The following is a 26,072-nucleotide window of genomic DNA, read 5'->3' as shown; positions in this document are numbered from 1 at the left end:
TAATTTTCTTATGCCGTGGTGAGCATCTTGGAGGCAAGCCGTGGTGTGCGTCTTGGAGACAAACATGACAAGCCATTATGAACATGGTACTTAAGCAACAGAACAGCTCCTACACCATAAGGTGGTGTGTCTGTGGCCGACACCAGAGGTAAATGATACTGATACAAGGTCAGGCAACGAGAATTTTAAAGACATCTCTCCAGCTTTACAAATGCTTGACGACACCTCTTCTTTGTAATCAGTTCAACCGTTGGGCAATCAGTGCAATTTTTTGGAATAAATGGAGCAAAATGTATAACATTGCCCATAAAACCTGCTGGCCTTTATGTTATATGTTACTGGAATATGGAAAATGGCTGCCACATTCTCTGACATCAGTTTAAGGCACTTCCAGCTAAGGATATGTCCTGAATTCTTAACAGAAAGCTGAGAGGAGGAGCATTTTGACAAGCTACAATTTAACCCAGCTTTCAAAAATATGGTCCTCCTGAGTTCATCCTGTCACAACTACAACATCCAGATAATCGATGCACTGTGGAATGTTGGCAATAGTTTGTTCCATAAATTTCTGAAAGACTGCTGGTGGATTAGTAATGCCAAAAGGTAACCTGTTATATTGATGTAGGGCAAAAGAAGTATTTACTTCCAGAACAGTTTTGGAAGGCTCATCCAAAGGATGTCAAAAATATGTTTCTGAAAGATTGATCTTAGAGAAGTACTGACTGCCAACCAATTCTGAAAATAATTCATCAGGACATGTAAGGCAGTATGGGTCCACAACCAATTGAATGTTAGCCTATTTTTAAGTCCCCACAGAGACATAATGCACCATCTGGTTTGTGGACAATAAATAAAGTTGATGTATATCTGCTATAAGGAATCAAGGACAGAACTTTTTAGCTCCTCTATGTGATCTAGTTGTACTTTACTCTCATCTCTCAAGATTACAAGTATTGGATGGGCTTCGTAAATTTTCAGTACTGCCAACTCTGTTCATGTAATGAGGGTGAAGAATTTAGAAGCCATTCCCAGGCATGGAGAAAATGAGAGAACATATTGGAGACACAAAGAATCCACTCCTGCATATGGAACAGTGTTCTTGATTACTTGGATCAAGCGTCGGATCAAAAATCAAAAAGCCTGAGGGCTCCACAACTATAAGGAAGGGTTCTGGATACTTGCTTATTTTATGATAAGTCCACAGCTTAGCTCCTACTAATTTCCAGGGTGAAGACCCTACTCAGAGACATGTAGGCTGATTAAGCTGATTAATAATTAAGACTGAGGCCCCAGTATCAGAAAGGAACAAAATGGGCATACCCTGAACTGTTAACACGTGTAAAACAGTGTGGTGCAACTTTTATCTCTGTGATTTAGCATATTTGCGTGGATGTCCTCACTGATGCTTCTTAGATCTGTTGCAGCCATCCAGGACAGGCTCTGCCTCTGGATCTGCCACACCTGCTAGAACAGCTGGCCTTGTCCCAATGACCAACAGCAGACGTGTGGCCTGGTTCTGGGACAACCTCGCAGGTGGATGATGCCTGTTGTATTCAATTCTCCAGCTGTTGCCCATCACCCTAAAGATGTGAAAGCAGATAACACACAGGTGCCCTCCCCCCCAATCTGCACTGGATTTGATGTCCACATGCCAGGACAGTTCCAGTCTTGCGAGCAGATGTGAGGAAGATAGGGATCTTGTAAGCCCACAGTGGCACTGATGCATTAATTGCTTTAAATATGCATATGTCTGGTGAGGTCGATCGGTGAGGCATGGAAGGATACAAACACAAGTTCCCCGTCATGTGGTGAAACACCCACAATAAATTTAACTGCTGCCACAGACTACCACGATTTCACTTACCAATTAGCTGATGTTCACAGCAAGCTCTGCAGTGTATCTGTTGACAACTATCCATCTCTACATGGTTTTCTCTTGGGCTGTGATTTGTATGTCATTGTTACCTGCCAATGATGTTTCACTAGTGTAAGGATTTGCCTGTCTTCCTAATGCAGAGCTGTCTTCGCTCATCATTCAACTGACCAGTGTGTTTTCAGTGAATAAAATGATGGCATATAGGTGCACCAACAGCATGGTTCAAATGGCTCTAAGCACTATGGGACTTAACATCTGAGGTCTAGACTTAGAACTACTTAAACCTAAGGACATCACACACATCCATGCCCAAGGCAGGATTCGAACCTGAGACCGTAGCAGCAGCACGGTTCCGGACAGAAGTGCCTAGAACCGTCCAGCCACAGCAGCCGGCCCAACAGCATGGTCAGTCCAATCTACAAACAGTGTTCTCCAGCACTGAAGTGTGAGTCATTTAAAAAACACTCCGGGTATTGTTATTAAATATGAGGTACCCGTCTTTAAAAGTCTTCTGTTTGTGAATTTCCAGAACAGTCTGGAACTATTACTTTTGTAATTTAATTGTACACAAATCTAAAAAAATGTGTTGTTTAAGTGTTAGACTTTCAACAACAACAATACTGTGGTTTGAAGAAAACCTGTGCAGATACACAATATATTAAAGGAGCGACTAAAGTGACTGCAGAAGAACTTACAAGAAAATAATTGAAATTTCAACGTCTCTTCTCAACCACAATTAGAAAATATGACATGGAAATTTGACATGTTTAACTGAACATAAAGTGATGTTTGTCATACTCTCATAAATGAGCAAATAACAAGACTAAGATTCAGTACTGTTGCGTACCAGATAAGAGGTACACAAGAAATACCACAAGCATCTGCCATCACACAGGCACAACCACTCAACCGGCGCATCTCAAGTTTGTGCACCACTTCCTACAGTGTGTTGCATACATCTGTTGACCTGACAGCCACCGTAGGGAGCACTGTCAACTGCAGACAATATTGCTTCTATCTCGTATTGGCGGGCAGGAAAATCCTTCCGCAACTAATTCAGTTCAGTGCCTGCAGTGAGGTCAGTACAGCACACTGAAAACTACCTTCTGGCTTAGCAGTTCCTATTTATGAAGAAGTAAGACCATTAACACTTATAGACTGTCAAGAGACAGCAAAGTTATACTTGTCACTCTTTTAGATTCAGAGCATTACGTGCTACATACCAAATTAAGTACTGTTTTGTAATATACTCACACTTCTGTCATAGTGCGTCCAATGAGACAACTGCTTAATTGCTTAATAATCATAGTGTGCAATGGCCACCTTTAAGGAACTATAGAAAGGAAACTATTTTCTGCTAATATGGATATTTGGGCTGAATTAATAGTAACATTCAGTTACTACATTCACAACATTTTGGCGATTAGGAAAAACTTTCATAATTGAAAACAATTTTTACCAATCAATATTGTGGCAATGAGGAAAAAGTTTAAAGACTGTTGACAATTTTCTGCCAACACTCAACATTTGGTAACGAGAAAGAACAGGAAATTGTTAATCAGTGCAAAACCACAGCATTCTCGCCAACACTAGATGACAAGTAAAACGAAACAATACTGGATGGACCACAAACAAAAATAATGAGCACAAATTTGAATTTACTTGATTTAGAATGCATGATTATTTTCACTGATTTTTAAGGCAACACTAGTCAGATTAAAATATTCTGTGATTATTACATTCTAGAATTGCTAATACGTTTTTTCACCGTTTTTGTGACAACACTATAGTTCAATTCTTTTATCTTGGCAGCTCGCACATGCCCGCCCAGATGCAGGAGATTGCTGCATTGCCAGTTGCACACGACGCGCGCGCCAAGAGAAGCAGCGCCATAGTATAGCATAGTTCGCAAGCGTATGTTTAGGGGGGAGCATGCAGTTCATGAAGTAAAGCCGCCACGGCCGCATTAACCCTTTCACTGCTACAAAGACGTACTCCCTGCATTCCGCGCTGTGTGCGATTTTGTCACTGCACTGCTCGCCTGTGCAGACACATGGTGTTCTGACTGCTTTGACACTCTTTATCATTCGATTCCACAAAAACTATTTGGCCCAAAAATTAAGATTCTTACACATCTTCTTGACTGATACCTTCCCACCATAAATGACTTAATTTTGTTTTGATGTTCAACACAGTTACGCTAACGCAGCTCGTCTGACTACAGAACGCCATGAGGACTCTTAACATGTAATGCAAAATACTGACAAACGCTGTTGGTATGACTATGAATTACTCACGCTTCGTCGAAGTACAATAGGAAATAAACAATTAACGCTGTTCTTTATTGCGAAAAAGCGGTTCGTGAGATTGATACAAACACCTTTCCTTGCTATCGCCTGAATTAGGAGTCTTATTGCTTGTTTGGTTTAATTAATTAATAATATATGAAGCAGTTGGTATAAGGAATGCTTTTTCCAAACTTTCTATAAAAGAAAGTCTGCTATCAAGACATTGCTTTTGTTCTATTACTTTATTTATGACTGAACGTTTCTAAAACAGAAGACACTCGTCCATGCTCTGCACTGCAATCGAGATCTGGCAACGTCGTTCTCTGTTCATTGGCTGACTGTGTTTTGTGACGTCAGATGCGCAGAACGAACCTAAACTCGGCCGCCAACATAAATGACACGCACTATAGTTGGATTAAAATATTATGTGATTAGTACATTCTACGACAGCTAATCTGTATCCTTTCCAGGAACATCTTCGTGAAGTTTGTAAGCTGTTCTGAGCACATTTTTCTTACATAGCCCAACCGGAAATCAGTCTTCAACTAGCCCCACACTTATTGCAAAAGCTGTCAGGAGCCCAGGCATTCTTGGTGATGCATGTAGTCTGACTTGAAGAATACAACCAACAACGATAACAACAACAACAACAACAACAACAACAACAACTACTGCAATTAACGGTGCTGCGGCCACCCTTTCCAGCAATCAATCGAAAAGTGTAATCTTGGAATGAATAACTATATATTGCAGATAGAGCAACACTACACTGTGCGCCACATATCATGTGATGTGGAATGAAAATCATTTTTATTAGCATATGCAGGGATCATTGTACTTCAGCTCCTTCAGAAACTGTCTCCTACATGTGAATCAGTGACTCTCCCATATTTGAACTTTAAAGAAATAGTTGACAAGCATTCTGACTAACAAGTTCATGTTGCAGCTGCCGGACACAGAGTTTTTCAACGTTCCAAGAAGTCAAGTCAAAGCTATGAAGAGTGTATTACTCAGTTACAAGGGAATGTAAACTTCATTGTGAAAATGACCACTGTAATAATCTTATGCAAGATTTAGTAATGCACTGACATGCTTATCACATATTCCGCTGACAATAAATGAAAGAAGGGCCTGCTTTGTCTAACAATCCTGTCTTTACAAGAATGTTTGCAACTTATTTGGGCATGCAAACAAATGCACAAATATTATGAATTACAGTATTGGTCATGCTGTTGTTTCTATAGCAATGGACATTCTACATACTGAGGGAAAAAAAGTTGGACAAAGGGTTGAAGTGTGCAAAACGAAGAAAAACCAACAAAAACAGCAGACACTCAATTATACGGCAATGGTTGAACATAATAATAAAAAGTAAAGAACTTTTTGCAACAAGCACATGCAAACACAAAAATTTCCACAGACAAAATGCCACTTGAATACCACATTGCTGGCAATAATAAGTCATTATCTGTAATGCTTTGAGGTAACAAAATGCTGATAAATTTTCAAACTGACACAGAGTTGTCAGTTTCAATTGTTAAGCTGCAGATGTACTGAAAATTAGGAATACCAAAGCTCACTTTCCAAGTTCACTGTTCAGTTACAGCAATCAGGAGATTCCAGTGAAACGACAATTTTCAACAGATGTTATGCATAAACAATTTATGAAACAGGCTACATTTGTAGTTTTAAATTCAAATAAAGTAACAAATTTATTAGGACTGACTCACTTTAATGCTTTGGGCTTCACCACTTATGAGAGAGCAAATCAAATTCAACCAGACATTTCAAATGCAAAGTTAAATCAGCAGATGCAAAAATATTTATTGCAATTCCTATCTCGGTATGGAGACATACAATCCACAATTTCCAGAGGAGAAACTCCTTGGAAGACAGCATTGGACACCCACATGACGGACTTCAATGAGACGAAAAAAAAAATATTTTAACTGAATGATTCAGGACACATTTCAGCGTACAAGCACAGGGAAAAGATATGGGAACCGGGCATACTCATAGAGTAGCTCATCAATACAATGTTTAAGATTAAATTTTCACACGGAATCACAATGAAGCATAAAGATCAAACCAGGTAGTGCTGTGGTTACATGCATATAGGCAGAGCCCCAAGGCTGTTTTCTTCTACAGAATGAGGAGATCTATGAGGTGTGGCTAAAAATAATGAGACTACTGCTGTAAATAATTTTATTTCAAAAATATAAATATTTAGTTATGGCTACCCTCAATGTACTCCTCTCCTCTACCCCTACAATGCTCCATGAGAATTTTCCATTCTCATGGAGCATTGTAGGAATAGATGAAGTCTTCCTGTGTGAGCTCCTTGATGACAGCATGCTGCTTTTTCTTTCACTGCTTCAGCGGACAGAAATTTTGTTCCTTTCAATGCAGATTTGACCTTGAGGAATAGATAAAAGTCATTCAATGCTACGTCACATGAACAAGGTCAGTGGTCTAACACTGGGTTGCTGTACTACTTCACTAGAAAGCTCTCAACAGACAACACAATATGAGCCAGTGCATTGTCTCGATGCAGAACACACGACTTGCTCTTCCACAATTTGGGACACTATTTTCCTATTTTTTCATGGAGTTGAGGAAGAACCTCAACGTAGTAGTGCTGATTACCAGTTTGTCCATCAGGAGCACAGTGTAAATTCCTCGAGTATTGCGGGGAAAAAAACATTGCTTTGAATTTTGATTTGCTCATTTGGGCTTTTTCATTCTCCGTGAAGATGTGCCCTTCCAATGCGTGGATTCGTACTTAGTTTCAGAATTATAACCAAAAAACCAAGATTCTCACATGTTATCACTGTTTCCAAGAAATTAGGATTGTTTTCGATGGTATTCAAAATGACAGTACAAATATTTCCATGAGCTCCATTTTGTTTGATCCTGAGAATTTTCACTGTCAGTTTCACATCCACTTTTCTCATGTTAAATTGGTTATGTATCATTTGCCTTATGTATTCATTGTCGTCTACATTTTCCACAACTGGTAAAATACTCAACCAACGGTCAAATCAAATTAGATTATCTACTTTTATATTTTCATCCTCTTTTATGTTGAAGGGTGTCATATGCATGAATTGTGTTCAACATCATCTTGGCCATCTTGGAAAAACATGATCCACTCAAAAACTTGCAACAGACACTACAGATGCAGTGCATGTGCATTTATGTTGCAACAGCATCAATCCCATTATTTTATAGCCACATCTTGTATCTGCAGCCAGCTATGTCAGACATCTTCCTATGCAGGCAGAGGCCACCAAAGCCACCCCCTCTAACAGCCAGCCCCAGCAGCATCCTGCAGATGCCTCCCACCTCGGACCAGCCTACCAACACTAATATGATGAACACTAGTCCAGCCGTGCGCTCACTGTGATTTTCAAATATGCAGGGGTCTCATTAAGGTCTTCACAGACCAAAATTATCCTCTCAACGCTGCACAGAAACAGATCTTCTGTGAAACCATCACCTTCCACAGTCCCACCATCTGGACACAAAGGAGCATTACCCTCAAAAAGGTCCCTGAGTGGAGCAACTGGATCACATTCTCCGCCAGGGTTTCAACTACCTCTTACCATATCCTGAAAAGAGGAATATCCTACCCACTATCCTTCCCAAAATGGTAACCCACTGCTCACCGAACCTAAACAATATCTTCACCCATACATACTCCACCCCTGCCCCCAACCTCTAGCCTCATGGTTCACATCCCGTTAACAGACCTAGATGCATGACTGTTGCATATATCCCCACCACCATCTACTCCAGTCCGATCACAAGCATCAGTTATCCCATGAAGGGCAGGGCTACCTGTGAAAGCAGTCGTGTGTGTGTGTGTGTGTGTGTGTGTGTGTGTGTGTGTGTGTATGAGAGAGAGAGAGAGAGAGAGAGAGAGAGAGAGAGAGAGAGAGAGAGAGTGCTTGCTGGAAAGCATGTTTGTTGTCTACTGTAGAAGAAGGTGTTTGGCCAAAACCTCATATGTTTAGCACTCTTATTTGTTATTTCTTATTGTGTTGTCACATTTCTGTCATAGTGCTTCCTGTGAGACAAGTGTTTAATAATAATAGTGTGCAAGGCTACCTTTAAGGAATTTTGGCAGTGAAACCCTTTCCTGCTATCGTGAATGTTTGGCTGAATTAATAGTAGCATTCAGTTAGGGTATTCACAATAGTAATCAAGTCAGTCTTACAAGGTAAATAAATAGCATTACTGGTGAGGAAATCCCATCTGGGGTTGTTCGGCTATCTAGTGCAAGTCTTTTTATTTGACCCTCTTTGGCAACTTGTATGATAAAAAATTATGATGAAGACAACACAACACCCAAGTCCCTTACTGGATAAACTCTGTGACCTACGTAGATGACTATGGCAAAGAAGACTAAGGTAAATGGTCTCCATGTGAAGTTCCTTCATGACGAAGGAGGGATTAATAACACTTTTACTGAATTTAAAAAAAAATCTGACATACAATTAAACCTTTAGGGTAGACAATAATTAGTTTTACTCCAAAGAGAACAGCAAGCATACAGCACTGTTTAATGGATCACAACACAACAAAATAGTGTTACAAAATGACAAACTGTACCTTGGTCATTGTGGATCACTTGCATGTCACTCAAGTTGGAGCTGACGCCATCATTTTGGGTTTTTAAGACACCAACATGGAAAAGTATATCTGAGTCACGAACTCTCTGATGACACTTCAAATCTAAAACTCCTCACCTTCATACCTAAGGCTGGTAGGTCATCACACTGCACAAGTCACCGAACAACGGGAAGTTTGGTTCTAAAGGTAAACAAATGACTTTTGTAGATACTTTCAAATACTTCAAAGCTCGTGGGCACCAAAAGATCACAGGATCTAGCTATCCAGAGATGTGAATTTCCTTGAAAATATCAGTTTTGATTCTGGGCATACATTTATGGATACATCAGAACATAGGATGGGCTGATGTTATGAATGTTGTACACTTACTGATAGAGCACAGTGAGACACTAAAACAGGAATGTGAGAACACAATAAGTAATAACCAACAACATTTATTAAGAATCATGATATGATAAGCGTACTTAACTTTGTTACAGAGTGATGTGTGGCACTTTAAGTTCTAATACAACATCTAAATAACTTTTCTGACTCTTTGCAGTTAATGAGGTAGTCAATATAACTCATAGTAATGAAGCAGACACTCTCGGTTGTCCTATTGCTCCATAAAAAGCGACTGCTCAGTCCGAATGTAGTCTTGCAGGAACTTTACTGAGCTGGCTGCAAGCACTGAACTGAACTGTCTAACTGCTGATTTCGAATGTCACAGGGTCTGCTGCACGCTATATTTGTCCGTCAGTAGCAGAATTTCCATGTTCGCCCGTACAATGCAGAAGCAATGTGGTTCACAATTCACAGTCCACCCTCTTCAGCAGATGTCCACATTATTAGATGGCATATGCAACACATTGAAGGATGTGGCATGGAAAAAGAAAGAGATTTGGGTTTGTGATGCCATCTGGAGGCTGCTGAACAGAACTAATTGCTGTGGTTATGCCTGAATGGTGGCAGCCTCACTTGGTATTTCGAAAGTTAGTGCACACAAGCAGAAGAAGGTATCTTATCAACTTTCACAGACCGGCAACTACTGCGCAAATAAGGAATCTATCTCTAACAATGATTTATCAAGTTATGAGAATATTAACTCTTGTCTTCTTGTATATCACTGTGAATATTACAGAACTCAGCAGGAATGATGCAGTAAAGGAATCAGATTGACATGAGTATTTCAAGCTCATATACAATGACTGAGACTAAGTCACTGTTCAAAAACAATACCACGACATTGCCAACAGACCAATAAATGAAAAACAATTGATCGCAATATCATTTTTAGAAATACATAATGTTGCCACAGATCACTATTTTGAAACAAAAAAATGTTTGAGAACTCAGCCCATAATCTCGGACTGACTTTATGGAAGGAAGGTTTGGGTCATTTAAACTCTTCATTACATTACTATTTTCTCAGCACACATGCTGGCACTAAAATGTTTAAGAAATAGCTCTACTCAATGGTCTAAACTTTGTAAAGTATATTAAAAATCAGGACAGACAATCACATATCAACAAGTAAAACAACACGCTCCAAATGTTGAAATCTGAGGACAATGTCTGTAAACTCAAAAATGCCATTTGGAGATTCTGTCAGGCAGGTCAACATTGGTACATCACATAAAACGTAACCTTGAAATAAACTGGATTGAAATCAACAACTTTGATTGTGTCTGTCTTCATAAAAAAGTCCACTGTTCCTTTACATGGGTAGCATTATAATTATCCTTTTCTTTTTCTTGTTCCTTTGACCCACATTAGCATATGATCAGCATGGTTATGAATGGATTTGGCATGGTTAGTTTAGGTGTAGCCCGATGCCCTTCCTGTCACCACCCCGTTACTCCCTGGGACAGAATATGTGTACCCCAACTGTCCATGTGCAGTGTTATTCATGTGAAAGTGGGTGAAAGTTTTCTAAATGTTTACAAATCATGTGACTGAGGTGGGACTCAGGTTGGCTGGCACACAGGCAGTCATCATTTATCTGCCAGGCGGAATCGATGTGGGCTCTGTGCACCTCCCAATCCCGCAGATGTCACTTTAACACGCACTGCTATCCACACAGGTATGGTTAGCTGCTGTTGTAAAACTGTAAAGGACAAAAAAATTAAGACTGAACAATCTGTCAGGTCTGACAATGACACTGGAGTTGGGAATTGTAATGTATCATCTTGATGACCATCACTCTGACAGTGATAACACCAAAGAACTTTCAGATCAACTGCGGATGGTCAGCAAACCCTCAGCTGTCAACAGGAGGCAAATTGGGCTACTTACGCCACCACTGAGAAGACAAAATTCATTATCAATTCAGGTAAATAGAGTTCTGATGTATGTATCACTGGTATTTGACCAAACATATGCCATGCATTCAACATGTTACGGCAGGACAATAATAATGATAATATTGTTCACTGGCAGGCAAGTGGACGAATAGTTTCAACTCTAGACACTGAAATTATTTTAAAAGCTCTTCAATTACCCACTTTTGAGTGTATTTGTTGAGTTGATGTTTACATTTTATGCACAAAATTAAACAATAACTGTGCAGAACACCCGGAAACACGTCATTAATCAACCACACCAAGGAAATCTGTAAGGTCATATTTAGATCTTCATTTAGACCAGGCTCTAAACAGTAGGAGCATAGTAAAATTTAAATGACACTGCCACACATTACCAGTAATTGTCACAGATGTTGCTACACCCTACTAGTTAAATTTTGTGTTTTCAGTTTGCTTTCACTTCTATTTACTCTTGTTAATTATCACACGACTTTCTCACAATTTTGTAATCTTCCTAACAGACTTTTATTATTAAGATTAATCAAGAAACAAGGTAAGTAGCAAGTGTAAAAGGAACTAACACAATTAGCACAATAATGTAGCACATTATAATAAGGGCTGTTTTAGATATTCTGCACTCCTGCATCCATAAAGTTTCTGAACCCCTCCTTACCACCCTCCATTGATGTCAAAAATTTTACATTAATTGTTTTTAACACACAAAATACTATATATTTAGGAATAAAGGAGATGACTCACCGAAAGGCAGACGCCCTGCGTCATCGATAGGCAAGCAAACAAAAGGTACAGAGCTTGTCTAGCTTTCGGAATGCACTTCCTTTTTCTAGCTATAGGAAGGACATGAGTAAGCACACGCACACACACGCACACACACACACGCACACACACACACACACACACACACACACACACGTCTCCCTACAGTGTGCTCAGTCGACTGCCAGCTCTTACATTGTGCTCAGTCGAATGAGTGCTTTTGCCTTTCGGTGAGTCATCTCCTTTACTCCTACATAATTCATAATTTTCAACCAAAACTCTATACATTATTAAAACACTAAATATTACAATTCTCATATTGACAATTATTTTGCAAGCCTATAATAAACTGTAATTCTACTAGGTTAAAAGATTTAATTTTTGGTTTCATGTTTGCAAAGAAACTAATCACATTTTTAAAAACATCTGTCTTACTTATTAAGTTCTTTCACACTGTTCGAACAACCACGTTTTTCAAATTCTCCTGAATATGAAGCATACATGTAACAATTACTCCTGGGCATGAGGCTTATGTGAAACAAAGATTAATTACTTCCATAAGAACAGACTTTTTTCTTCAAAAATCTGCAGCCAATAGTAATTTGGCACCTTGAACCCAGGATTTATTGTATATTAATGAGCACATATGAGCTACATGCACCCACAAACATGAAGAATCAGTTAGATCCAAAAGTTAAGACTACAGAAGCTGTTACTTTATAGATTGAAGCCAAATAAGAATAATGATTACGACAATAATGGTATAGTTTTGAGAAGTATGGTCCAGACACTCTGCAGTCACACACTAGTTGCCAATAGATATATTAGAAGAAAAATATACCACAATGCACCTGACGCAGTTACAGACCACCGAAGCAGAAACTTATTAACACAAAAATAATGAATTTATATTCTCAGTTCATCTCCTCTCAGAGATCTCCACTTCCATGAAAGTCAGTTTGGGGCACTGAATAAATCACTACAACTAAATTAAAGTAATGAGAAGTACACAAGAAACTTACACAATGGGTGAAAGAATAGTCGCAGATCTTGGTGAGGCCTCCTGATAGATGATGACTTCTGCCTCTGAATCCACTTCACTTTCATCACTTGCAGTGCCATAAAAGTTGCAGCTGACTTCAAGTTTTGGTCTCTCAGTAGCTGCAAGCACTTCTGCCTCTGTAAGCCTCTGTAACCTTACCTCACACTGTCGAATTTGAGCCACTGCTCGCATTCTCCAGCTTTTGGAATTGATAGGAAGCTGATTTCTCTCCATATCTGCTGCCTCTTCCTGAATGTGAAAATTGTGCTTTTAGTTAGTATGAAGTGGAACATTTATTTCTAAGAATGGTGAATCCACCACTCGTACAAACATTGTGTTCTACCATTGTGTATGCTACCACAGATCAGACTCTCTGGGGGTGTGGAACAAGTCAAAGAACATATTACTAAAGAGAACAAGCTACAGTCATTTGTTTGAATGGCATCATTTTTCACTTATGATTACAGTAGTAGTTGGTCATTGTTCTTTTACAATAATCTTCATTCTGATATTGGTAGACTTCATCTTTGTTGGAATATTATTAGTCACTAATTCATCAATATGTTACACTGTTTAGTCATTAACAAAACATTCAGTATTTAACTCTGGTTTGACTGCTATGCAGATACACATGAGATTAGCCTCCCAGCTAGAGATTTCTATGCAGATACACATGAGATTAGCCTCCCAGCTAAAGATTAGCTACCCAGTACTGACTTTATCCCTGTGTTTTAAAATTTCATCTTGGTCAAGAAGTTTGTTCCCAATTATCAGGTCTAAATTCGTATCATCTCAAGAAAAGTGTAAGTATGGTATTTGTTTGAATTTTAACTTCATCAGCCTTAACAGTACCTGCGGAGAGACGTTTTTCCCAAATCCTGTCAAGATCACATCTGTATTCAGCTATCTACTGGTGGAAGTAAAGCTGCAAGGACGGGGCGTGAGTCGTGCTTGGGTAGCTCAGATGGTAGAGCACTTGCCCGCGAAAGGCAAAGGTCCCAAGTTCGAGTCTCGGTTCGGCACACAGTTTTCATCTGCCAGGAAGTTTCATATCAGCGCACACTCCGCTGCAGAATGAAAATCTCATTCTATCCACTGTTAGTAAACATCTTGTCATGATCAGTCATGTTGATTTGGACACAGCTACGCAGATGGAAACTATGAAATATACAACTGCTAATGCTCTTTTTGTAAATATTTATATTGATTATTGCCATTTGATTTGACACTTTTCCTTCACGTTTTCAGGTGAGATATGACCAAACTCATTGCAACTGAAGGGTCTCCTGCTGTTGGTCTTGTGGTATCAATCCACTGGCACCACTACTGAAACACTTCTTATTTAGTACCCAAGCTCCACTGTTGGTGCTTGTTTTAGTTGAGCCTTTAGCATCTTTGTTCCTGATGTTTCTGAAATTTTAAATTACTATAAGTTTTATGATTTCTTTTTAGCAATAACTTAACAGCACTTTACTAATGCCTCATTTCCTTGAACTATATCACATTTCATGCATCCCTCTTAATTTTTGTGCCTGAATTGTCAACTACCCCATCAGTCACATACCAGAGGACTGAACTGTTATTAATATCACCACAGCTGTAAATCTCTTTTTTTACAGGAAAACTCTCTTGAAGAGAGACTTATGGTGTTTTCTTTAGTGGAAGTGGTAGTCTGTGCACATCCATAGCAGTGGTCTCAATGCTGAATTCTTCTTGCAAAGCTGCTTTTAGTACAGCCCACACATGTAATACCCCGAATAAAAAACTGATGTGAGTTTTTTCCCCCATCCTTTCTCTGTGCAAGTAATAGAATCGTAACAAATTCCAACCATTTAAAATGCAGTCTCTTTGAAGTCTAAGATCTGTTTTTTAAGTGTGTCTGTCATTGCAACTAAATAATTAAAGAGTTTCATAAACATCACAGAATGATATTAAAAATATGTACTGCACATTTGGATGTGGAGAGAACTGTGCTTCACTTTTATTGGTTGTTTCTGAAATCATTGTCCTTTTGGATTACATCATCATCATCATCATCATCATCATCATCCTTATCATCATCATCATCATCATCATTCAAACATACGTCATCAATTTTCAGTACAAATTTTTCTATGTTTGATAAATAACAACAAATTTCAGTAGTCATTTCTTTTTTTGTCCTACAATCTACATCTACACACAATAATTGCAGACTGCTTCCACTTTCGACTTTAAAAATGACTTCTTGACTTTACGTTTACCGGCTTTTCATTTCAAGGCAAACCCAGAAAATTCTCTGAAATTTTGCCTATTTTTCTTTCTTTTATTTGGAAATATACCACACAATAACTTATGTAAAGATTTAATGGCTTTAACTAGTGCAGAGATTATATTTTTATTGAATCTTTAGATTCCATTTAATGTTGCTTTTTCGTTGTTTTTTCTATGTATTTTATTGACTCACTCACATCAGTAATACTATTCACTTTTTACGTTCTAAATAGTGGAATCAAATGTTTTATGACATCTCAAAAGTAATGGGAAATTAAATCCATCATTGCAAGTTCTTGGTGTTCCACGTTCAAACTTGTTTCATCTAATACAATTTTTTTTTTTTTCTTTTATCAGTCATTCCGTCTTCTTTCAAAAGATATGGATTGCCATCTCCTTGTGTTGTTTTGCTACTGCTAATCACTATCAAAATGTGAATCCTCATCACAGATCTAAAACACACCATTACCTGTCGCTGCAGACAAAACGGCAGTCACGAAAATTTCTCGTAAACTTTAGAGGGCTAAAAACTGCTTCATAAAATTGTTCGGTTGAACATGACAGACACCCAAAAAGGGTTCCAAATTTCATACAAATTATTTATTTGTTACCAAGGCTACAACATATATTCATAAAATGAAGCCAAACAAACAACAGAACACTGGAAACTGTGAGTGGAGAAACATACAAAAATTAACATCTCTTGGATACACTCAATGTGTCCCATGGGGAAATGAATAAACATTTCCATGTCACAAGATGAGGGCACAAGGAGTAAATTATGATTTTGATAATAAATGACCTGTACAATGACAGCTGAGTATGAAATTAATAACATCCCTGGTTGGTATACTTACCAGAGCCACACCGATTGAATAACATTTTTGAGATACATATAAATGACTCGCAATAAAATATATCCATAAACTTCACCAAAAAAGTTAAAATTTAACACAAACAACACATGTTCCAAAAGTCCAGGCACCGCACAGTTCAAGCAGTGAAATGGTCCACAACTGTCAATTTTAACTTTATCAAAAAATGACCAAATAAATGTATTTTATAATGTTTTATGAGCAATGTTTCATGTTAAACATATACATAAATTAAAACCTTCACTTCATATTTGGAAGTGCATTAGCTGTATTTACATGTACCTATACATCACTGGGATCACCATGTCTGCATACAGGTTAGCATACAAATGATGCTGATTAAATATAAATGAAAGACAGTCTTAACTAATACAGGTTAGACTCAATGTTGAAAATTCAGAACATGAATACAGTATAAGTAATGGAGTTACACACATTTCCTTTGAGCTTTGTGCAGGTGATGCATACATGATGAAGGAATTAATAGCAGATTCTTAAATTTGATAAATGTCAGATACCTCCATGGCAATGAATGACAGAAGAAGCAGTCTAAACGAGAAATATTCATCCCCAATAGAACTAATTCATTTTTTAACTCTTTGACTGCTATGGACGTATGCTGTACGTTTTCCTTTGTATTGTGGATGTCTAAATGTGTGCTGCTCTGTGGATGTCTAAATGCGTGTACTCTCCCTTACCCACAGCTTGCAGTTAGCTCAACCACTAAGTTACACAAATGCATACACACACGGTTCTACTCAGGAAGCTGTGACCTGTGAACATCTCAAAATTATTGTTATTTATGGATTCTTCCATCACTTCTTGATAGAACAATTCCATATTGAGGGTTGAATAACACTTAGGTCGTTTTTGATTCTACTGATTTTTATTTGTATGAACTAATTTTCGGCTTATTAGGCCATCTTCAGATAACTACTTGCTATTGCTTTACAAGGGGCCTGTGTTCTTACGAACCAAACATTCTGGACTAAGATACAACGCACTTACATACGATCTTTAGTTGTGGTATTGTCTTTGGAATTGCCACACAGGTCCTTTGACTTTTTTCTGTAAAACTGTTCTTTAACATAATAAATCGCATTTTATGGAATGTCAGTTCCATGTATGACAACAATTAGAATTATTTAGAATACACATTATTACAATATTGCAAATTTTTGGTATTTGTTGTGAACAGTTGCACTGGACACTACTTGTTGGTTGTACAACAGCAATGTTTTCTTTGGGGTTGTTATTAGAAAAACTGTGCATTAATATATACCAAATATTACATTGTTACAGTTAAGAATGTAAACACATAAGGGATATTAAATTATATTGGGGTGTGAAATTGTTTACTATTGGGACACTTTATGGTTATTAGCAGGTTTACTTTATTGTGTAAAGTTTAAGAGTGGTGATGTGCTCAGTTGCAATTGGTCATTTAGAACCAGCTGGGGATTTAGGGCTAAGTGTTTGTTAGTTTCAAGTGCTTCTAGTAGGCTGAATTTTCTGCCTTTGTTGGCTATATGTAGCACTTCGGTGTGTGTTAGATATTTGTGTCCTCCTTTGAGCTGTGATCACGTTCAGTCAGCCTTGTTGATATGGCCCGGCCTGTTTAACCAATGTACAGTTTATTGCAGCCAGTGCAGGTTACTTTGTAGACCCCACTGTTGCTTGTTTATCTGTTTTGTCCTTGCTGTTAAATAGGAGATTAGCTGTAGTGCCTCTTACATAAAATGATGGTTTTTAATTGGGCAAACTACATTGCATTTAAGCACTATATCTTCAACATTTGGTTTGCTTGGTAGTGACAATTGTTGACATTTGCCTTTGGTGTCTCCAGATTGTACTTTTGACTTCTCTTCATGTTTCTGGCAAACTTTCCATATTGGCATTAAAGTAGTACTCTCTTTGTTGTCCTGTTCAACTTAAGTGGAGGACATTCCAGTTTTCTAAGAAAATGACATGTACCTACACTGTGGGAGAAATCCTAGAGATATCAAGAATGACAATGATACTGATTTTCTGTTATCAAAAATTGTAATGATTTTTCTACAGATCATGAAGTAACAGTTCTGAACCATGTACCACACAAGGTGTAATATATCATTCCATTTTCCCTCGAACAGATGTAGTTAACCTGAAGAGCAGTCAAATAGTTAGATTCTGGAAAATATGAAAGAGCTGGTGAAACTCTAGGTTACAAATATACTTCAGCATCACATTTAACTGAGAAAAAGAAAAAGTGATTTTTGTCCATTTGCAGAAGCGCTTGATGATTTGGCTTCAGTACACAATGGCAATGAAATAATGGTCATCTTTCATGAAGTTTCTAATATGATACCTGATGAAATGTACAGCAAATGATACCAGTCAATTCTATTTATTCACAAAGGCAATTATGAAAGAATAAGTGAATTCTCGGATGTTAAAGTACAAAGATAAGGGATTTGACAAACTTTATTGCTTCATCGCATTGAGTAGAAGGAATTATACTTCAAAGTAATGATACATCCAATCCAATAAAAAGCAAGAAGTTGTTATGACCAGTAAATCTATTGTTGTTGAGCAGATACAAGATTCTCTTGAGTGACCTCTCATACAATTTCTCTACTCTCACCTACAGTTGCAAAATGAATTCGAGATAATAGGCAAAGATGTCTACAGTCAAATGTATTTAACTGTATCAGAAAGAAAATTCATTCAAGGAAACTACACAACTGCAAGCCAGTACTTACTGCTCAGGAAATAAAATTTAACAACCATTGACAGGCACACATAAAAAGACACAACACTATCTTAACCTTCGGAACTAATAATTCCTTCCTCGAGAAGAAGACTGGGATACACTGAGGAAGGGTAGGTCACGATGACAGGACCCACCTATTATCCTCACTACAATAGTGCACTTTTTTTTCCCCCCCTACTGGGAGTACTAAAATTTAACAACCAGAACAGTAACTATTGGCTAGAAATTCTGTCATGCAGTTTTATTGTTATTAACATCAAGTGAGACTGTTCTATCTGTCATTATGTTTTGCCTCTTTGTGTGTCGTGTTTCCTGAAGCAGAGATTGATGATAAGTGTGGCATTTGTCTAACCAAGTGATGGAAATGGTCTAAAAACCACACTCAGGCTTGTCAGCACAACAGACCAAGAGTCATTAACTGGCCAGAAAGTTCGATCCAGGTCTGGCTCATCTCCCCATCTCGTAGGCCAACATACTGGGCAATAAGCTACACAGACATGCCTGTATTTCTTTGTAGACTATGATTGGCATTTCCCTGTTCCATGTTTATAGTAGCTTATCTGTTATACAATTTAATAATGTAGGAAGAGATAGATTGCTGCTTACTATAAAGATGAAAAGTTAAGTTGCAAACAGGCATAATTAAAAGATACTTACACATAAGCTTTCGGCCACAGCCTTCGTCAGAGAAAGAGAAACACACATCATTCATTCACACAAGCAAGCACACCTCACACAGACATGCACACAGGCATTCTGGCCCGCGCTGCCTGATTTGGCAGTCGTGTGTGTAAAGTGCACTTGCTTGTGTGAATGAATGGTACAAGTTTCTCTTTTTCTGATGAAGACTGTGGCCGAAAGCTTAAGTGTAACTGTTTTTAATTGAGCTCATCTGCAACTTAACATGTCATCTTTACAGTAAGTAGCATTCTATTTTCAATTAATACATAATTTTTGTAAGATTCTTCACTTTTGTTATGTATTATGATTTTTCATTTGTTCCATTATATAGGGGAGGTTGTGTATACAGGATCAAACAGAAAAGACTATTCCTCCGACGTGTTTTCACTTATGATCCTCACAGTCAAGTAATCACCAAAAACTGCATCCACTTGTCTTCACTGGCAGTTCAAAACTAAAACAGGATTCGATAGACACAAACAGCACAACTTTCAAAGAAATTTTGCTATTCAATTATAATATTTTTTAAATATTATGTGTTCTAGAAATCACTGTCTGCCAACAACACACTTCTCAGTCATATGGCGGTAATCTGTGCACCATCAAAACTCAATATAGCAATATTAAACCCTTTGTCTGTTACCAACAATTAAGGAGAAAACACCTGATACAGAAAATCTAAAGTAGAAAATACAAACACAGTTGAAGGGGCAAAGTCTAAGCTTATTTATTGATATTTTAGATGTAAATATCAAGTTACCAACCTTCTCTTTCTGTACAGTGCCCACAGACGACACATCAGCTGCAACTGCACCTGCTGTCATTTGATCGGGTCCTTTACTATGTGGACTAGAAGTCTCTGGTTGTACTGCAACCTTCTCATCATCTTGTGAGATGAGTACTACTAAATCCGGTACAAATGCTGTACGAAAGCTCACTTTTTTCCGACCTTTTCTTCTGTTAAATGTCACAGGCCGCTTCCTTGCAATTTGATTACTATTGCTGGGGAGTGAGACTGTATCAGTTTCAAAACACAATTCAGCCGAACTTTCTCTCTCTGTTTTAAGTGATGCTAAATTTTTTTCAGTATCAGAATTGTGCTGTTTAGTCTCTGAATTTGTGGACCTCCCTCTAGATTTTAATTGTGCCTCTGCTTTCTTTGCTGAAGATACATTTTTAGGCAAAGGTAGTTTTCTTTTGGTTTCTGGAAGAACATCATAGTTTTCATTATCATCACTGCTAGTTCTAAATTCAACAGGATTAGACATTTCAGTTTTGACAGTTGGTGTTGAATATTTATCAGTATCAGGATTCTGCTGTTTAGACTCTGACTCTGTGGATCTCACTCTAGATTTTAAGTGTGCCTCTGCTTTCTTTGCTGAAGATATATTTTTAGGTGAAGGTAATTTTCTTTTGGATTCTTGGGGAACATCACACTTTACATTATCACCAATGCTAGTTGCTAGGTCAACACAGTTTGACCTCTCAGCTGTGGCTGTTAATGGTGAACTTTTTTCAGTATCAGGTTTCTGTTGCATAACCTCTGAATCTGTGGATTTTGCTGTAGATTTTAAGTGTATCTCTGTGTTCTTTGTAGAAGATACATTTTTAGGTGAAGAAAATTTTCTTTTGACTTCTTGGAGATCATCATCACATTTTTCATTATCACCACTACTGGTTCCAAATTCAACAGAATTAGATCTCTCAGCTGCGACTGTTGGTGTAGATTTTTTTTCAGCTACAGGTTTATGAAATTTATTCTCCAAATCTGTAGATCTCGCTCTGGATTTTGTGTGTGTGTCTGTCTTTTTTGTGGAAGATACATTTTTAGGCATAGATTGTTTTCTTCTGGTTTCTTGGAGAACATCACGCACTTCACTCTCAACAATACTATTCCCTTCACTAACTTCTTTAGCTGCAACTGCTGATACAAACCCAGAATCATTTTCTATATTCTCTGCATTTACATCATAATTGCAGTGTTGTGATAATCGGTGGACTCCTTTAGATTTTCTATTCTCCTTTGTCTTGCCAGATTCTGACGCATCTGACTCTTCTTGTTTAGCAGAAACAGCAGTTGGCACAGTAGTAGAACTTCTGCCTCTCCGTCTCTTACTGCCCACAAGTGTTGTGATGTCATCTGTGTTGGCCACAGCAGAATCTTCAGAAGACTCTTGACTCACTGATTCACTAAACAGACGCTTTCTTCTTGTACTCCTGTAGTTAGAAAACGTGTTTTCTGGCACATTTATTGCCAACTGACGTTTATTAGTCGTAGCTATGTTACTGTTGGCAGATTCTTGTTCATCTGTGTGCTTAAATGGCTGACCCTCATAACTTTTTTGTTCTGGGCTATCAACATTAGGGGGATCTGTCAAGGCTCCCTTCCCTGCCTCATTTGTATTACCTACACACATATCAGCATCAGTCTTTACTGCTGTCTTTAACTTCTTCGCGTTTGAAGATTTGGAAGAAATCACTGATTTTGTTCTCCCTCTCTTATTTACACATGGAGGAGTGACTGACCTTCCTACCTCCCCTGTTTTGTCAACTGATTCATCATTTTCTGATAATAATGTTCCTTGTGTATCTCCACCAACTTTGTTTTCTTTGGCCGTTCGAACTGATTCCCAGGCAGTGTCCTGTTTCAGTGCATTGTCTAAGATTGATTTCCTTCTTGTTTTCATGCTAACCTCTGATACATCAACGAGTTTCACAACGGGTTCACGAGACAATGATTTCTCTTTTGTGCCTATAAGTTTATCATCATTTTGAAAGCCTGTGGCAGTTTCGTCCATAGACTCCTGGGATGAGATATGGCCTTTCTGTCTCTTTGATTTAGCCGTTCTACTTCTTTTAGGAACTGCGGATTCACACAGTATATCATTATCAACTTCCTTTGTAGCAACAGTATTTTCACAAACAGTTTCAAGAGATGCTTGATTGTTTGGTACATCCAGAGATGCTTCATGGTTTGGTGCATCCAAGCAGTTTGGAGTACCAGTTATTTCGATGTCAGTTTCCGTACATGAGCTTACATCCAGTGTATCTTCTTTTGACTGCACTGTATTGTTTTCTGCATGATTGGCAAAGGAATTAACTTCATCCTCTACAGAAGGCTTTGTCTGAATAATGTTTTCTGAGGCAACTACTTCATAACTTTGTAGATTGGAGAGTGTCGCAGCTGATAACTGATGATCACCACTTTTATTTATGACTGGTGTATCTAAATGTATCTCAAGCCTTTCAACACCATTAACAGTGTTGTAATTTTTTTCTGTACAGCTCTCATTTGAATTCTGTTCTGTTCTCATTATTACTGTTTCCTCCCTATGAAGTACTGGTATGGTCTGTGAACCCAGAACGTCCTGTACATTTGGAACATCCATAACAGCACTTTCTAAAACAGGCATTGGGTTTGTATTATCTTCTGAAATTACATTCCTGGCTGCCAAAGCATTGGCAGCAAGGTGGGCTCGATATCTCTTCATTAGACGTTGACGTTTCTTCCTGGCCTTCTTTGATATCATACCACAATTTCCATTGATTTTTAAGAAGCTGTTGTCATCAGTTGCTGGTAAATTGTTTGTCAGTTGTGACCGAGAGGTAACAGAAACTCCCTGTAGGAGCTTATACAACTCTAATTTCCGTTGCATGAGTCGAGTTACTTCACTGTCTATCTCAAACATTTGTTGAAATATATTGTCTGATACAGAAGTGTTAAACTGTGCTGTGTTGCTAGTACTAGGGTTTTCAATATGACTGCTCATACTAACTGGAAAGTCAGCATTAGTCTGCAAAGCAGTTGTGATCTTATTTACACATGCCAATGTACTAACTTGTTCCCTTGTTTGTGGCACAACTGTCTGTGTCATGGAATTATTTTCCTCCCATACAGACTGACTGGGCACTGCATCTAAATTTCCATTAGCATCAATGTTTGAATGAAACTGTGAACAATGTGGTTGCATTGATTTATTGCAGTGCACTCTAGGATTTGTTGCAGGTGATTTGGATCCAAATTGTAAATCTCTCAGATTTCTTAGAGAAGGGTTTCGCATTTGAATTTTTCTTTTGTGGAAGGGTTTTGGTTTATCAGATGGATAAGAAATTTTGCTATGAGACTGAAGCACATTACTACTGGTATGTGGCAACACTTGATCATTTTGCCTTCCAGTATTCTCTTCAGGTTCCACATTGGTTCCATTAGAATGAACAGCAGCATGTGAATTAGAGCCCATACCAAAATTGCGAGATTCTCCTAACACTGCCTGTTCCCTCTGCTCTGAGGGCAAGTGTGAAAGTCCAGTGTCAATAGAGTTTTGATTGGTTGCAGTGTTCTCAGTTAAACTACCTAATACACTCTGTTGTAAGTCACAGCTACTATAATCTACAATGCTATCAGTGTGAATATTATCTGAAGTCTTTGGCTGTGGCTTACAACTACTATTACCTGAACTACTTGAATGGGTAAGATAAGTTCTCACAGTTTTAATCACATCAGTAGGAACATTGAACTTATTCTGCAACATTTGGAGTAATGTGTGAGGTTCCACTGTTTCAGAATCCTCAGTCTGAGTTCCTGAGTCTACAGGAGATTCATTAGTTTTATATTCCTTTCTTGCTGCAAGAGTGCGGATACGACACATTCGATCGGCAGAGTTATTAGTACTAAGTTGATTTTCCACGCTGGAGACAGTGTCACCACTGTCTTTGCCTACAACGCTGTCACTGGTAACACTCGTTACAAAATTTGGTGCATCTATCTGCTTACTCAGCATAGCACCGCATGGTTCTTTTTCAGTAATACCTGTCATGCCATCACATAATGTAACATTCAAATTTTCTCCAGTCAGCAATGCTTCTTCAGTACTCGTATCATTTGTTGGTATTCGGACCATTTGCACATCCTCTGGAGAATCCTTTACAGCTGAGTCTGTACCACTGTCGACTACTGTAGATGCAGCATCATTCGTCAAATCTCTGGTCATCGTATGAGGTGTTTCCTGCAAATGTTCGGATGCTTGTAGAGCTGAAACACGTGAAAGAAATGATCAGACAAAGACAGACAATAGAAATATTCTTCAGGGTTACTCTAAAAATAAGTAATAGAAAAACCAGTAGAACAGAAATACAAACAACTCCCACACATCAGAAAATTCTTGAGAGATAGAAATTGACAACTATACAAATTAATTAAAACACACTCTAAATGGAGGACTATAACTATTACACCACTACACCACAGTTAGAGAAGTCAAAAAGCTGAATGATGTTAATCTATATCTCAATTTATACACATAAGACTCGTAACATCAACTGTGAGGTGCATGGCAGAGGGTACGTCCCACTGTACCATTTAGTAGGGTTTCTTCCCATTCTATTCAGATATGGTGCACGGGAAGAATGATTGTTTGAAAGTCTTGTGTGTGTAGTAATTATTCTAATGTTATTCTCAAGATCCCTATGTGAGCGATACATAGGTGATTGTAGTATATTCCTAGATTCATCATTTGAAGCCAGTTCTTGAAACTTTGTTGACAGACTTTCTAAGGATAGTTTACACCTATCTTCATCAGTCTTCCCGTTCAGTTCCTTCAGTATTTCTGTGACACTCTCCCATGGATCAAACAAACCTGTGACCATCGCTGCCCTTCTTGTATACGTTCAATATCCCGTTAGCTCTGTCTGATGTGGGTCCCACACATTTGACCAATATTCTGCAACTGACTGCATTGCATGAGTGATCTGTAGGCAGTGTCCTTTGTCGACTGACAGTCCTTGCCCTGTACACTGAGTGAATGGCAGCAGATGTCTATTTCATCTACAAACACAGCATGGCAAAAATAACTCCCTTTGTCTTTCCATAAAAGCAATAATTTCCTAATTTTATAATGTATGACACCTATCATAAACTATAAGCAAAGTCCTCTTAACAATACAAGTGCCTTAATCTGTCTCACTTTTGAGCATGCTGACTAGGTGTGTGACACTACCAATGTCTGATCCGCCACACCTGTTAGAAATCATTTAAGTCCTCTCCAAAATTACTGAACTTCTTCTGATAGTCAGATGCTAGTCTCCCAAGAATGTGTTGCGCAAGTGTCATGTCAGCAATATTATTGTATATGTAAGTTTTATTTTTTCACTGCAACCTCAGGGTGTATACGTGGACAAGGAAAAAAAATTCCCGGATTTCCCGGTTAAAAATACACTTTCTCCCGGATGAAAATACACTTTTTCCGTGTTAAGTAACAGTATACTTTTCCTCGGAACTGTAAAACGTAGCAGTCCTTTCGATGGTTGTGGTTTTATACACCGGCATAGAATTTCCTGGCACTTTAGAAAACGAAACTCAGGGGAAAAAGCACGTTTTGGAAAGATGTCTGATTTGCAGCAACATGTACACTGCATATTTTCGTATTACGAAAGTATAAATTCGAAATTCCACCAAACACCACATGTTACTTTCCAACAAAAATAACTTCATTGTTCTGCAAGGCGATTAACGCTTGACTGTCAGAAAGGTGGAAACAAAATAAAATCTGAAACTAATAACATATTTTAGCCTTCCGTAATTATGTGAGTGTATTTTAATTCATTTGATAGCT

The 26,072-nt window shown here is 38.2% G+C and overlaps 1 protein-coding gene across 1 annotated transcript in view; it reads right to left on the bottom strand.

Moving 5' to 3' along the window:
* The window catches only part of LOC124803216, a 200,073-nt gene that overhangs the window by 91,072 nt on the left and 82,929 nt on the right, over positions 1-26,072 (bottom strand). Inside the window, exons 7-8 of the mRNA XM_047264399.1 lie at positions 20,226-24,493; positions 12,881-13,149 (exon numbers count right to left, since the gene is read on the bottom strand). Of these exons, the coding sequence (XP_047120355.1) occupies positions 12,881-13,149; positions 20,226-24,493 (4,537 nt within the window). The remainder of the gene's footprint in view (positions 1-12,880; positions 13,150-20,225; positions 24,494-26,072) is intronic.

The sequence above is a fragment of the Schistocerca piceifrons genome, chromosome 1, assembly GCF_021461385.2.
Source record: "Schistocerca piceifrons isolate TAMUIC-IGC-003096 chromosome 1, iqSchPice1.1, whole genome shotgun sequence".
NCBI classification, from domain to species: Eukaryota; Metazoa; Arthropoda; class Insecta; order Orthoptera; family Acrididae; genus Schistocerca; species Schistocerca piceifrons.
This window is presented reverse-complemented; position numbering and strand designations above follow the sequence as displayed.